This window comes from Taurulus bubalis (assembly GCF_910589615.1).
Source record: "Taurulus bubalis genome assembly, chromosome: 8".
Taxonomy (NCBI): Eukaryota; Metazoa; Chordata; class Actinopteri; order Perciformes; family Cottidae; genus Taurulus; species Taurulus bubalis.
The window spans coordinates 11074643-11090926 of record NC_136596.1 but is presented as its reverse complement, the minus strand read 5'-3'; the positions used below and the strand labels follow the sequence as shown (position 1 = coordinate 11090926).

At 40.5% G+C, this 16284-nt stretch overlaps 2 protein-coding genes across 3 annotated transcripts; one reads left to right on the top strand and one right to left on the bottom strand.

The window, feature by feature from the left end:
* Positions 1-1333: 1333 nt before the first annotated feature.
* tpcn1 (two pore segment channel 1) lies at positions 1334-8662 on the top strand. 2 transcript variants are annotated; one of them, XM_079222820.1, is made up of 25 exons: positions 1334-1381; positions 2159-2335; positions 2417-2530; positions 2702-2832; positions 2988-3076; positions 3233-3267; positions 3380-3438; positions 3557-3656; positions 3788-3904; positions 4019-4143; positions 4225-4273; positions 4383-4446; positions 4541-4585; positions 4682-4738; positions 4826-4879; positions 5026-5098; positions 5852-5959; positions 6042-6203; positions 6354-6469; positions 6982-7028; positions 7136-7204; positions 7336-7432; positions 7592-7731; positions 7822-7902; positions 7993-8662. In XM_079222820.1, the coding sequence occupies exons 1-25, from the start codon at positions 1349-1351 to the stop codon at positions 8134-8136; spliced, it is 2286 nt and encodes a 761-aa protein (XP_079078946.1). In that variant the 5' UTR covers positions 1334-1348; the 3' UTR covers positions 8137-8662. The 2 variants fall into 2 exon arrangements, with proteins under 2 accessions (XP_079078946.1, XP_079078945.1); XM_079222819.1 differs by having other exon boundaries at positions 7990-8662.
* A 155-nt stretch (positions 8663-8817) lies between these two features.
* Positions 8818-15518, bottom strand: slc8b1 (solute carrier family 8 member B1). Its single transcript, XM_079222821.1, has 15 exons — positions 15243-15518; positions 13806-13958; positions 13321-13373; positions 12795-12852; positions 12506-12611; positions 12218-12385; positions 11572-11685; positions 11408-11485; positions 11141-11271; positions 10864-11005; positions 10638-10759; positions 10208-10361; positions 9716-9796; positions 9547-9611; positions 8818-9407 (listed from the first exon to the last, which is right to left on the bottom strand). Exons 1-15 carry the CDS (start codon positions 15396-15398, stop codon positions 9216-9218), a joined length of 1773 nt encoding a protein of 590 aa, XP_079078947.1. The 5' UTR covers positions 15399-15518; the 3' UTR covers positions 8818-9215.
* Positions 15519-16284: the final 766 nt, after the last annotated feature.

Below are 16284 nucleotides of genomic sequence, written 5' to 3'. Positions count from 1 at the left end.
GTGGACAGGAACAATCTGTGACTGACCTCTCCACAACGTTTCATTCCAAGGAGTCGTGCTTGAAGCAGAAACAGTTTGTGGGAAGAGCACCTAGACTCACACAGTACTACATTATGCAGCTGCTTATAGACACATAGTGTGTTTACTTATTCAAGAAATAAACTGTGACTTATATTTGAGAGATCCTGCTTGAATCTGTAATTCAAGGTTATTAGATAATACTGATTTTAATCTGGATTGATTCTTTTCAGTTTAATTTTGGAGCTAATTTTGCAGACAGTTCTTTATTTTTAAACCTACACAATGTGTCATTTAAAACAAAGTCGTTACCTAATTCTGAATTAGGTCTTACAATATCATACTGCTTTCTTAGTGTTCTTAGAGATCTAGATGTCTTCCCTGTAGCACATGATTGATTCCCCCTGTGGTTTATCTCTCTTGTGTCTGTATCCTGTCTGTAGAAGGAAGGGGACGTAATAGACAATGTGATATCAGTGCAAACACTGCATTTTCTTACTGGCCGGCTACATTGGATTCAAAGTTCAAATTCTGGCTAAGGCAGGAGGCTAATGTGCACACGTAACATTTCACTCTCACTGGTGACTATCTCTCTCATCTAGGCGACTTTAAGAGATGTTCTTTTCCAAAAGAAGAAACCAATTGTCAAAGAAGTACTGAGCTTCATAAGCATTGTCAATTGTTTTGAATGTTGTTCTGTCTCCAGTGTCACTTTGGTCTTGCAGCTTGACCTGAATATTTCTGAATCTGTAAGGACTCGCCTATGGACTGAGTTTCTGGAGTTTGCATCAGGCCGGAGTGGAATGTTTGGCCATCTGTATCTCCAGATGTGTGTCGATGTTGGAACAAGACAAGTGCACTGTGGATGACACCAACACACACACACACACACACTTGTGCTGTGGACTTCAGTGACCTTGATTCATTCACACAGCTGTTGCACAGAGACAAATCCAAACTGATCAATGGAGTGTATATGCGGACAGGCAGCTGGTTCACATGAAGATCAGACCCACAACGGGAGTCCAGTAGTGATCTCTTCCTTTGCCTTACAGTTAGAACTAGACTGCATTGGTAGGTGTGTGTGTGTGCGTGTGTGTGTGTGCGTGCGCATGCGCTTCTTTCTCTGTGTGTGTGTGGAAAGTGAAATTAAATGTGTTATTCCTTTCCACATATAAGCTGTATAAAAACATTGAAACTTTCGTGTTGAACGTGTTATCTTCCAGATGGGGGAGGAGGAAATTATGACATAGTGAACAACGCTGTGATCTCCACACCCGGGCCACGAAACCACAGAGCCCAGAATGTGTCCTTACGCCAAAGCTGGGAGATGAACTACCAAGAAGCAGCCATCTACCTGCAGGTATTTACAAGCAGTGGATTTTGGAATTTGTTAGTTACTGAGTGTACAGAGCAGCTTAGCATACATGGTCATAAAATGTTTGTTTTTTACACCCTCCACACTGTATTACCTGTAGATGGTTAAACTTTGTGGTCTTTTGATGTGTCTATACTTATGTCATAAACAGCTGCTAGAAGTAATACACCAATAAGGACACAAAGAACTTCAAAAAACAAAAGAAAGTAGGGAAGCACAAAAATTAAATAGTTTTTAATACAAAAATAAACAGGCCTTTTTATTATATTCTTAAAAGTTCCAAAGTTCATATTTGGAAGTTGTTTGTATTTTTTTTATATTCAGTGTTTTTGGCGTAGCATGAAACAGAAATGTTTATGGTGGCTGCATTTCTACACATGCGTCCTCGGGGACAATGACAACAAAACAGACTCATGTTAATAAAGATTGCTCTCTTGCACTACTGGTCAAAAACGCACATGATACCTAAACGAAAAGGTACAACTTCTTGAATAGATAGCATTTACCTCACTTGGGATTTGCACACATGGACATTGTGAACATGATTATGTGTATTTGGTCATGTGTTTCCCTGTGTGGGTTTTGGCAGCTTCCCACCACACAGCACATGGTGTCATTTTAGTTATGCTAACGCTTTGTGTTTCTCAAACCACACTGCTCCATCGTGGGAGGAGATTACTTAAATCAACATGTTTCGGAATCGATAAATAAACCAAAAAAGGGTTGTCTGATTTAAATTGGTTATTTCAATTTCACATACAGGAGGGAGAGAACAATGATAAGTTCTTCACCCATCCTCGAAACCCGAAGGCGCTGGCAGCATACCTGTTCGCCCACAACCACCTGTTCTACATGATGGAGCTGCTGACAGGCCTGCTGCTGATGATGCTGTCTCTGTGTGAAGCTCCAGCTGTGCCCTCACTGCGCCTGGACGTCTACGTGAGTCCACATATACACACAAACACAAGCTCATACGCACAGTTTGCTGTAAAAGTACCTGTGTATTTGATACCTCTGCAGGTCCACGCCACTCTGGAGCTGCTTGCTTTGGTTATGGTGGCATTTGAGCTATGCATGAAACTCCGCTGGTTAGGCTTCCACACCTTCATACGACACAAGAGGACCATGGTAAAGGTAACTGATACATGATGGGTACTTTCTGAAGGCTTGCCAGATGCTTGCTCTCATAGGGTCTGGTATAATGAGGAAAGGCAGTCCTCTTGCTGTCTGCAGGCTGCACTTCATAGGTTGGGATTCAGCTTTCGTTACTGCATATTGTTCATGTTGTTGCTTCTCCTTGTTCAGACGTGTGTGTTGCTGCTACAGTTCGTGGAGGCCATAGTGGTTCTGATCAGACAGACGTCTCACGTGAGAGTGACCAGAGCTCTCAGACCAATTTTCCTGGTGGATTGTAGATACTGTGGTGCTGTGCGCAGGTACGTACTGACTAGAACAAACACACAGACTCACAATCAGGTCAAAGTTTTGGTTTGGTTTTCCAAGATTTTTATCCCAACCCTTGAACATACAGACACCACTGCTTTTACTGCTAAACACATCATCCCTTATGAGGTTTCTTTCATCCAATCAGAAACTTGCGTCAGATCTTCCAGTCTCTTCCACCTTTTATTGACATCCTCCTACTGCTACTCTTCTTCATGGTTATATTTGCCATATTGGGTAAGAACACTTATTATTTTCAAGTATAATAAATGCTGTTGATTATTTTCTAGGAAAATTATAAAATAGTTCAGAGTCTACTGTCTACTATCTATCTACTGTTTTGAGAAGGAACAGGGTTTCCTGTTACTATGTGTGCTTGTTGTCTCGTCCCAGGTTTCTGCCTCTTCTCTCCAAACACTGCTGACCCGGTACGTTGAATCTTTACTGCCTGGCATTAGTTTGTGTGAGTTTCAAAAGTTTGGGGGATTTTTTTGTCTGGTGCTCAGACGTTGTGACATAAACCGTCTCCTCTCACCACAGTACTTCAGCACCCTGGAGAACAGCCTCGTCAGTCTGTTTGTCCTGGTGACCACAGCAAAGTAAGCACATCAGTAATGTTCAGTGTTCAGTACTTCCTACTTTCAGCTCTCATCATAAATGCATTTTGTACTTTGTATCTCATGACTCGTGTATGTCATGCTTCCCTCTTTCTTGTAGTTTCCCTGATGTGATGATGCCAGCGTACTCCAAGAACCGCTGGTCCTGTGTTTTCTTCATTGTTTACCTCTCCATAGAGCTCTACTTCATCATGAACCTGGTAAAAATAGGGTTAGGGTTTGCCTTGTTTTCACCACTTCTAACATTTCATTCCTATTAAAACTAGACATGGCATCCAGTAAGCCCTTTTATGTGATTACTCATCAGCTTCACTTCTCTGTCCCCTTCCAGCTCTTGGCAGTGGTGTTTGATACGTTTAATGGTGTTGAGAAGATGAAGTTTAAATCTCTTTTACTTCATAAACGCTCCGCTATTGACCATGCCTTTCAGTTGTTAGTTAGCCGTCAGGTAAGACCCCACTGTTCTATGTATCATGATGTATGTTTGGTCCCAATTATCTACTTTATATTAAGCGCTTACGGCCACAGCGTTTTATCTGGATTGCTGCTGTTTTTCTATCAGAGGCCGATGGGTGTGTCGCTGAAACAGTTTGATGGTCTGATGCGATTTTACCGACCACGAATGTCTGCAAGAGACCGCTTCCTCACATATAAAGCTCTCAACACCTCAGGGGCTCATATGCTCAGGTAATCCGCCTGACACACTTTTCTGTGAATATCCTTCTGCATTTAATTGCATTGTTACATTTTCTGTTTGTTCTGTTGCAGTCTACAGGACTTTTACAAGTTCTTTGAGGTCACTGGCCTTAAATGGAAGGTACGTAGCCTTACTGTATATTTGTACTAAGCGGTTATAATTTAGTCTACTGCCTCTTTATTCTAGTCCCTTTTAGTGTACATGTTCTGAATATGTGTGTGTTGTTTAGGCACGACGCAGTGGAGAACATTGGTTTGATGACCTTCCTCACACGACCTTCCTCATTTTTAAAGGCAAGTTCTTTTTTTTATCTTCCTGTGTTCATTAAACTAAACAAATCTGTTTCTTGAATCCATATTCTCAGCGCATTCCTTTCTACTTTAATAGGCATCAACCTGCTTGTGAAGTCAAAGGCCTTCCAATATGCTATGTGTAAGTGTAATCATCTACATTCTCCCTGCTTTACTCAGACATACCAAGCCAAAGTCTCTCATTGTAAACCCTTTAAACCTTTTCTCTTGGCTGCAGATGCGGTGGTGGCCATCAATGGTGTGTGGATTCTGGTGGAGACGTACACACTAAATAGTAAGATCTTTCCCATTGATGTAAAGGCATGAAATGGAAGGAAAGTGTTTTGCACTACAAATCTCTCACCTTTCTGTCCTCATGCAGGTGGATTTTCCTGGTCCCGATTTGTACCCTGGAGTTACATTGTTTTTCTGACCAGTGAGTAGGCTGCGTGCCGTCTCCCTCTCGCATAAACAAAAAAAAGTATCATATGGTGTAAAACTAGTCATAGAGGGTGTCAAGAATTAAAGTTGTTTTCATGCACTTTCACCAGTATTAACTCTGCCTCTGTCCTTCCTTTTTAGTTTATGGTGTAGAGGTGTTATTGAAAATAACTGGTTTGGGGCCGATGGCTTATTTCAGCTCTGGGTGGAATCTGTGAGTAATAACTTGGATACTGGGTTGATTGATTGACATATTGAATGAGTACTGAAATCAAAACTTCAGACTTGTAGCAGAGCATATATCCATAGACCCTGTTCCAGTCTCTGCATTTGGATTTAGTACTCTAACCCTAAAGGCAGGGTTGGTAATCTTCTAAAAACATTCATGATATTTTTGTTTAAATTCTTCTTACAGTCTGACAGCAATCAATGAATCAAATGCTCTGACATAAAAATAATCCAGTATCTGTGGCTGCTGCATGACTGTAATCAGCCCGTCATATCTTTGCATTTGTGATGATTGAATGGGTTTATTACAGTCCTACCAGCTTGCTAGTTTCCCTCCTGCCTGCACATATTTTGCCCGTTCACTGATTGCTCCTCATGGGGGTCTTTCACAAGCTGCTAGCTTAACAGCTGCGAGTACTAACAAAAGCCATGTTGCTTGTTTACGTTCATTCTGATCATTTTGGGCAAATTGCTTTGGAGGGAGGCCTGAAGAGACAGGCTATCATTGTTGCCGATTTAGCGAATTTCTCACTTGATTTAGCAACGTTTTGAGTTGGTACTGTTGGGTACTTTAATTGGAGAAGATTTGGCAACACTGGGCTTTTTCATTCTTTTCTTGCTTGTTTGTCAAGATTACCAACCCTAGCTTTAATGTGGCTATTTTGTGAAAAGTACAAACAAAATTGATTTCAACTGGTTCTGTTTTTCGTGTTAATGTTCACTGTGCTTGTCTGTCCAGATTCGATTTCTCAGTGACAGTGTTTGCCTTCATGGGCCTGATTGCTCTTGCCTTCGACATGGAGCCGTTTTACTTCATCGTAGTTCTACGACCACTTCAGCTTCTCCGGTACACTTTTATTTTTTACTCTTAAGAGCATAATGTTCATGAATGTCCATGTATTAAAAGTGTGATCTATTGTCTTTCACAGGTTGTTTAAGATAAAGCAGAGATATCGCAACGTGTTGGACACCATGTTTGAGCTCTTCCCCAGGATGGCAAGCCTGGGGTTGACTTTAATCATCTTCTACTACTCCTTTGCAATTGTTGGGATGGAGTTTTTTGCAGATGTGGTTTATCCCAACTGCTGCAAGTGAGTCAAGACATAACATTATCTTTTTGTATTCTCTTTATTGGTTGATTGGCAAGTATTGGCATTAACTCTGGTCTTCTGCAATTTCTTACACCTTGGGCACAAGATGATAAATCATGTTCTCTTCACTCGATTTATTTTCCTTCTCAGCACCAGCACAGTGGCAGACTCATACAGACAGATAAACATCACCATTGGCAACAGAACAGTGTTGGAAGAAGGCTACTATTATCTCAATAACTTCAACAACATTCTCAGCAGCTTTGGTAATTCCTCAAATTTCTTCTAATAAAAAAAAATAACGCTGGAAATATTTTTTATTATATTTTGTCAACCGATGCCATGAAAAGCCCCAAACCAAATATGTGTAAATTAGTATCTCAGTAACTTCCTGAGCTTGTGTGTGGTTCTCAGCAGCCTATTTGTTCTTGTGATTTTTTTTCAACAAACTAAACGGTGACCTTTTTCGACATACTTTTTTGTGAGTTTTTTTGATGTACTATTCCTTGACCTTACATACTGACCATTTCCAGTCCACCACATTGAGTTGTTGTGAGTCATTCGGGCAAAATGTGGCCCTGGAGACGCACTACTACGGTACATCTTCGATAGCAGGAACTACCACAGAGGCCCATGACCAGCTAGCTTAATAGCATTGTTGTTTAAAAAAAAATGTTGTTCAACCAGGAGTGGATGGTGTATTTGTTCAGAAAATGTACCCATCTAGAGAAATAATCACTGTTATTCAATTTGTGTGTATTTTCCTTTTTACCCCCAGTGACTCTGTTTGAACTGACTGTGGTCAATAACTGGTACATAACCATGGTAAGAGTAATTTATCGCTTGTCTTTTATTAGTCACTACTCTGCAGTCTTGCCATTTATCAGTGGCATGTTGCTGTTTTTCTGATGCTGTGTTTACTGTCTATTTAGGAAGGTGTAACGTCTATGACAACCCACTGGAGTCGGCTCTACTTCATGACCTTTTACATAGTTACCATGGTGAGTCCTGTGCCGTTGTATGTTTTTTTTTTTTTTATTGTCTGTTGAGGTATGCACTGCATTTCTGATTCAATCTGTGCGTTGATGTTGTTAATGTTATTGTGCGTGTGTGTGATATTGTATCTCTCCAGGTGGTGATGACCATCATTGTGGCGTTTATTCTGGATGCTTTTGTGTTCCGCATGAACTACAGCCGCAAGAACCGGGAACCAGTGGAAAACCCAGAAGGTGAGTTTGAGCGTGTGTATACATTGTATTGTGCATACATTTTAAAATGTATAGCTCTTTAGAACAAACGCCTTCATGTATTCTTGAATCTGCAGTATTTCTTGAACAAATTGGCCGTTGAGTGAGTCATTATAATGTCTGTGTGTGAACATGCTCTAGATGAGAACGGGATAGTGTTTGAAGTGGAGGTGAGTCGGGATGAAGCTCTGTCCACTCTGGAGCTGTACAAACAGACCTGCCCAGGACTGTCTTCGCTCAGCTCTTTACAGGGAGTCCTACAAACTATGGACAGAGGAGGGGTAAGACTAAACGGACAATCAACTCTTATTCCTCTGCTCTTCACGTGAAATCTCACTAATCCACTTTCCTTTGTGCTTCGGTTTGTACAGCACTCGTCTCTGGTTTATTTAGGTCGCAGGTCTAGGACGAAGAGTGACCTCAGCATGAAAATGTACGAGGAGGAGATACAGGTAATACACTGAATACATTATTCTAATACCATGTCAGTCGTTGGTCTGTCGTAACCTCCTCCTCACTTGCTCTACGTCTCGTTTCAGCACGAGTGGTATACAGAGTATTCAAGGGAAAACCTGCCTGAGGAAGAGCAAAGTCTGGAGCAGGATCTGGACAGTCCAGTCTCTGACCTGTCTTCCCACCCAGAGCCTCAGCTCAACTCACAGACTGGACCTCACAGTGTCAACTAATGCACAGAGTGCAAGCAGTACATACCCATCACCATCTCCGCATTTTTAAATGCAAATAAACCCCATTACTCCAGGTCTTCCCCAGTTCCCCACGCTCCAAGTTTACCATTGTGGAAAACTAGTCCGGGAGAAAGTGAGACGAGTTGATGATGACTCCCTCCTGGAACCTTTCCTACAGACAATAGGACAGCAGTGCACGTCTGTTGCTCGACCAGTGAAGCTAAGCTTTTTTGGGCCAATATTACCAGGGAGCCTATACTACTACGATATGTTGTGTATGTATACTGCTGTAGGCCTTTTGTGACCTCATGTAAAACGTGTAGTACTTTAACCTGATGCCTTAGTTGATTGGATTATTAGTATTAACAGACACTACATCTAAGTTATCTAAAAGTATAAACACTTACACTCCTTTTAGCTCAACCCAACAGAACTATTAAAGTGTATCTCTTAACTAATGTATCAACAGACAAACAAAAGTATTTCACTTTTGTATAATTTCTTATTCTGTAATGTATTTTCGGTGAGTTAAGAAGGGATTTTAATAAACTTTTTGAATTGTCAAGTGCATATACGTATGTATTTTTGCTGTATTATCATACTGCTGGTAACTGCTTATTTACTTACAATGTATCATTTAACACAGACCAGCATACCATTACCACAACCTGTAAAAACAAATACCAAACCAAAAAATATTTAATGCCCTAGAAGCAGCTTTGTACAAGGTAATTTTAACATGTTGTTTAACGGTACACATTTCTACAATCTGTGTTTTCCCTCTGGACTCACAAAGTGCCATCTCCCCTCCAGTCAGCACAAACAAGAAGTTGAATAAAGGCACAGTGTGAACGTTTCAGCTCTCTCTGAGCATAAAAGTCATAAAAGTCTGTTTGTCATTATTTTGCGTGCTTGGTTTCGGATGGCTTTTGCTAAAAGTCAAGTGCACAAAGTACTGTTGACTGTTGTATAAATAGTGCTTTAAAATGAAGTGTAGAAGAGGGTGAAGTTCTTTTCCAGTGTGTCATGTTGCTTCACGGGAGGACGTCCCTCATCTCAGACTGGCCTGAGATTAGAATCTACACAAGGTGGATCTGACCGAACTCCGTGAGAAGTGCAATGAGAAGGAAAACGGCATAGAAGACGAGGAGGAAGATCCCATAAGTCCGACCCAAGTGGAACCGGCTCAGTGGGATAATGACGAAGGACAGGACCATGGACAAACCCAGAGATCCTGCAAGAACCCACGTCAACAAACCCTCTGGCTCAAACTGAGGAGGGGAAAGAGACAAAGATGCATTAATGTTCATGGGTTTCAAAACAGTCATGTATTTTCCACTTTTATATTTCTCTGAACCTTTAACCAGAATATTAAACTCGAAACTTGATCTGTGTATTTGAGAAGACTACCTGCACATCGGAGTGAGTGTTAACCATCTGCACCAGACATCCTATACCCACTCCAAACAGCATGTCTAAAGAAAATACAGTCAAGGATAATTCATTAACTGCCACTGTTATACATGTGCATAAATAGTTTTTATATTGAAACACTGTCTCATATTAAAAATAAGGATACTGAAAATGATGCCTCCAAAGCAGGCAGCTATGGCCATTCGTGGGTAACCCTGCCGGGCTATAGTGATGTCGGAGAAACAGTCTGAAAAAGAGATTCATGCAGATTATGTGCTAAGGATTTCAGTTGCGTGCATTTATTTACCAGTAAATATATACTACTACATAAAAAATACTGCATTTTTAATGATTTTTTGACATGCAATACTAATAATATTTTGTTTTACATACCTAACTATGACTTACTTGACAAACTAACTAGGACTTTTTAATGACTTTCCGCTACACTACAATGTGCCCTATTACAACAGTACAATATGACTTTATACAGCATACTATTTTTTTGTATAACTTTGTTACATACCATACTTTGACCTTTTATGACATTCTATTACTTTTTTTATGACATACACATATGTATGCATAGTCTACCCATTGCAAAATGTTCTCTAGCTGTATATGTTTTGGAAAAAGAGTAATCGGGTTCAAATATCACCTCCAATGCTGTTGCCCCAGGCCAACAAAGTCAGCCCCAGCACAGTGTTGCTGAGACTCAGCACCACACCGAGCATGTGCAGAAGACTGACCACTTCAGAGGCCGCTGCGCTGATCAACACTGCACTCACCACAAAGCCCAATAGAGCAAACAGCTGGAGAGGGGAACATAAAAAGTTTCAAAACACTACATTACTCCAATCTGGTCGTAAAAAAAAATATTTGAGCAGCGATTATGATGAATATATACAGTATACATATTTTTAGGCTCATTGTATATATGTCAAACATCTCAATAACTATCAGGTGATTGCCATACAATGATTGGCCCCCAGAGAATCAATCCCACTTTGGTAATCCTTTGACTTTTCCTCCAGCACCCACATCAGTCACATTTTCTATTTGTCCAATACTTTAACAGAAATACTTACTGGATGATATTTGGGAGGACAGTCATTAGTGGTGGTGCAGAACCCAATAGCAGACAGGAAAAGTCCCAGCAGAAGCATCAGCAGCCAGAGGGGAAACTGCCCTTGGATCATATAATCTCCATCTAGATATTAGTTAAGGAAATAAAGATGGAGAATAAATGATGTGATGTTTCAACCATATATTTAATCTGATTATGGCTGCTGCAGTATGCAATGCTGCACTTACACATTCCAGACTGAAAGGTGAGCACACACACCAGAGGAGCGGTGATCAGATGAAAACAGTTCAGTGGGCGTCTCCAGTTCCTGTCTTCTTTATCAGGGTCGACCACAGGGATGCAGAGCAGCAGCAGGACCTCTAGGGGTGTCTGATGGGTTTCAGGAGAGCTTTAAAAAGCTTTTTATTCTTTTGGCTTGCTGTACTCAGCAGATTCATTCAGGCATTGAGCTTTTTCCACTGCCCTCTTGGATCTGTCTCACTTCACACAAACACACACACATACCTTCAGGACTTTGAGGACTCTCCAGCTCCATGATTTCCTCCTCCACTTCCTGTTGTCCACCGGGTTCAGAGAGCTTAGCAGGATCTGACATGTGGACTCAGAGTAAGGTAGAAGTGGCCTGTACTCTGACTCTGAAAACACACACAAACATATATATATATACAGACACACACACAAACACACGTGTGTTATGGTCCTAATTATACAGAAAAATCCTGCTGTTTATTAATTGATATAGTGGTTCATAAAAGGCTGCTGCATTCCCACCATACGCCTGTTGGATGCTCGCTCCAGTCAGACGGGGGACGTCTTCATCATCAGATGAGTCGGACGAGTGAAGATCTGCTGCAAAGACAAAAAACATCACCACTGGCAATTATGACATTTTTATTTTGTATTTTTCTGTGTGTATACGTATTTGTGTTTCTAACCTGGATTATGTGCAGCGCTTCGGACACTGGAGTGCATCACATTTTTCTGTCGGTTGTAGATGTACGCACTGATAATAACAGTCAATACATACACCACATAGAGACTTAAGTACCCTATAAAAAAGAAAAAAAAGCACAGTGAAGCAAAAATGTCTGTGTAAAATACTGAGAGCTCGGAGTAAAACTGCTAATGGAACTTTATACATACACAGTATGTCCTACAGTATATAGTACTGTTTGTGTGGAAATATCAAAAGAATTGCCAGAGAGTAGGTGATTTACAGAAAAGCATGGCTGTGACTCTTTGAACTGCATTCTGGGATTGTTTTTGGTCAGACAATAGATGAGATTGCAGCCTTACGCCATAGATGTTGGCAACAGAACAAGAAAGCACTCAGACATACACCACCCTGCTAGGCTGCAAAGTACTCTATAATCCTAAGTAAGTAAAAACAAATGGCATATCCGATTATTTAAGTTGTACAAAATCAAGGGATATATGCCACATTTATTATATAAATAAATGTAGGATCTCTCTCTCTCTCTCTCTCTCTCTCTCTCTCTCTCTCTCTCTCTCTCTCTCTCTCTCTCTCTCTCTCTCTCTCTCTCTCTCTCTCTAAATATATACACAGTATACTGTATATACCCAGTATTTCTCCCAGGCACGTGGTTCCTCTATACAACATGAGGAAAGTCCAAAATACTGCCACCATGTAGAAGATGACGTCACGCAGAAATGGACGGGAAGCCACAGCGAAAGGCTTCACCAGCGCCACGCTGCCTGCAACCACGGTGGTGACAAATATACCAGCTCCTGTGAACGGTGGGTGGGAGACAGAGATGGAGCATGATTAGGAGAAAGGGCAACCATATTTTTATATTAAAATGCTTGAGTTGTTTGTCTGTGTTTGTGTGTGTGCAAGCCTGTGACTACCAAACAAGGCTCCGACAGCCAGCCCAGCGGTGTGTGGGTGGGAGAAAGCTGCAATGGCGCTGAAGATGTCAGGAGCTCCATTACCAAGAGCCAGAAACGTCACACCCTCAACACAAACTCCAGTCAAGGAAAAATGTTCTTCACAAAAACATAATCTAACATTATCGAAAAGGGAAATGACAAAAATCAATCACTCAGAGAGGAACGTGTTAGTGAATCAACATTCTGATTGCTTCATGTACACAAATATCCCAAAGAGCGAAGTACAGTGAATGTAGACAAAGGATACGGCCACATTGTGAGTGAGGTGCAGACTGGTAGAGATGGCTGACAGGTTGGGACAGAAACTGGTGAGAAAAGTGACAAAAAAGTGAGTATGCTCATGAAAAAAGCAAAGAGTAATGAAAACCTCCTCTGATTCATTTTATATAACATATACACATATACCAGTATACAGACATATAAAATACAGCAGCTTCTTTACCATTCACCTACTGTAGTAGCTTGGTTAGTAGTTGGGGGTAAAAGATCAGAACAAACTGTCCTTCATTTGAGGAAATCGCACAACTCAAGTGAAACAAAAATGTAAAACTCAAACGTCATGTGACTCTTCTTCATGTGACTATTAAGCTGACCACACTGAGGGCATGAATGTGCGTGTAGTCTGCACATGTGGGCTTATTAAAGTAGCGTAACACAGTCACTAGCTGAATCGAATCAATGAAAATGTGTGATTTAGGCTTGCTGGCATGACGCACATAAAGAGGAACTTGTGTGAAGCACATATTCACACTGGCAACATGAGAGACACTTACAACTTAGATGCAATGAGTCCGAGAATGAGAAACAGGAAGAGCAGCCATATGATCTATGGAGAAGCAGAATTAAGTTACGGTGAGATAAATTTTCTGAACACACACTCAGAGAAGACAAAAGTTCTGCCTTAGTAGTACACAGATAAATGTTCTATAAACGTACTTGGTTGAACAAGTTGACCCTGGTAAACATGGCCTTGTTTGACCACACTGATCCTATTGTTCCTAATCTGTAACGTAAACCCTTTATATTCTACACCGGCAGATTTTCATGGTAGGTTTTTACTAAATCTCACTGGCATTCCCCCCCAATGTGTTTAATTCTTGTTTATGTTGCATGAGGACAATTCAGGAAGTTGTACATTCTTACAAAAAGCGGTCATTAAGCAAAAAGTGAAATAACTAAGTGGTAAAGCATCTTCCTCAAAAGATAAACAGGTGCTGAGCCGCAGCTCTCTCTCACACACACACCACACAGGTCTTACACAGAGAGTGATGGTGAGAGGCGTGAGGTTGGGAGGAAGCAGACAGAAGGCCATGTGAAGGTAGTTGATGAAGCCATTTTCCATGTTACAGTCTGGTGTGTTCTTCACAAACGCACAGCGGTCTGCAGCGCTGAGATTCATCACAAGTTCACACTGAACACACACACACACACAAAGAAAGAAAGAAAGAAAGAAAAAAAGACAAGGCAAAAATCAAGAGGAATATAAAAAATACTTTGTTGTTAAAGATTCTAAAATTCAAAGTATTGTGAAAGAGCAGGGCCAGAATACAGCTTTAGTGTGCAGCAGACAAAACTTCATCACTGGATTCCAGCTTTCCCCTCTGTGTCTATCTTGTTGCGTCAAGTACCCATAGCGTACAATACACACTCCAGACTTCATGTGGCAACTTTGTAATATTTTGCCCAGAAGCTGTTGCAGTAACTTAATCAAAAATTAAAAGGTATTGAGGGATATCCAATATTGCTATAGAACATTCCTACCATATTGCTTACCTTATATACCAAGGTATAGTGAAGAAAATTGCCACAATGACAAATACATATGGTCTCAGAGTGTAAACATTCAGCAGCCACTTCATTATTGGTAACAGCTTAGTCATAAATTCTACCTTTACAAAGATAATAATGTTCAATGTTGATTCAGGCGGTCAGAGAGGTATTCATTTGTTTATTATTGAGTTTGTAGTTTGCGGTGGTGTTGAACTGGACTGCTGTCTAATGTTTTACATAATCAGAATCACATTTACCAATATAATACACCATCAATAACTGTTACCTCAGTAATAAACACATCGTTGAGAACCCATCTCTTAGAAACCTTTAACAAAAACTGTCTTTAAAATAGGATAGGATGCATATTCCCAACATTTGCCACAAACTAAGTGCTGCACGGTTCACCTGGGACAAATGTCTGCATTGCCTGGTTTGTAGTCCAGTGTTGTTGATGTCTCTTAAACTGTGATAGGAATTTATTTTCTTCTTCTTTTTGTTGATTTAAAAAAAATAATCGATTGTTCTTAATAGATTCTTTTCTTTATTGATAATGGATTTGTTTTTGTTTTGTTTTTAAACAGGAGGAAATAGATACATTATCTTCGGTCGCACTATCACACTGAGCATCTCCCTCAGTATAACAATACTCATATCTATCCACCTGGATCTAGTGGGTTTCGACATCTGCCCTGATGTGAACATGCACGCGACGCATTTAATAGAGCAGAAAGATTGAATTTATGACTTTGCTGTAATCATGTGACAGCCGGAAAAACCTGCTGACAACCTGTCAGCTTCAAACCAAGCTACGCACAAATATGAATCCAGTAAAGAGCTCGCACACATATACACACATAACACATGACAACCACATTTCACTCAAATGACAGTTAACATGTAAATGTGGTAGTTGATCACCGACCTGGTCGTTGCTGTCTCGTAACATCTTTGTGTTGTTTACAGAAGACCGCCCGGCTAATGCGACAACAGGCTGGTTCATGAGGACATGGGAGCCCGAGGCGACCTGCTGGTGAGACGATAGCACCAGCAGGAGAGGCAGGTAAACAGCAGGAGACATGTTCACTTTATCCCGGAGACGCGTTCATTCTGGTGGACAGGACTGTGGTGGCTTGTCTTACTCCTGCAACCCGGGACCTCTCACTTTAAATGAAACCGTAAAAAAAACTAAAACGGAATAAAAATCCTTAAAATCCACGCCGTTATTGTGACTGTAGCTTCACGTAAACATTTAAGATTTGTTTCTTTAAGTGTGGTTTAAAGACTGCTCGCCTAGTTTCAATGTCCGTGTACATGGTGTACGTTCTCGCCTGAAACCCCACCTACTGTTTTTCCAACCAACGCGCGCCGCATTCACGGACTCCTCGTAAAAAAGAGGATGCTGAAATATAATCTAGAAAAACAATCGAGAATAGATTCTTTATTAATTTATTTCCCCAAAAGCTGCTATACACCACTACGAAGCATTGTTAGCCTGCTTTGCGCTTTTTTAATTTCAGATATAGTTTGGCACAATACAACAATAATAAAGTGAACTAACAATATAATTAATCATAGTGCCGTTTAAAAGAATTAGCTGGTGTATATATTTTGTAAAACTGCAAAGGTCATATATCTATTAAAAGATAGTAGTATACTCCTATTGAACAGATAGGAGTTCACGCGGCAATTTTTCCAACCGTAGAGAAGGCAGCATGTACTGTATGTAAAACTCCCTCTTGCTGCTCTTACTTCTGACCTGTGCTCTAGTTTATTATTAGTGGTTTGTTGATCTTTGCTTAATCTTGTCCTAAAAGTGTAATTTATGCAAGACTAGTCATGACTTTGAACGTGAAAAGCCTGGAGCCATGTTTATTTTATCCACTTCACACTGTATAAATGGTAAATCTATACTTCCTTATTTATAAGACAAAAATAGATATTGCAGGTACTTCATATACAGAAGT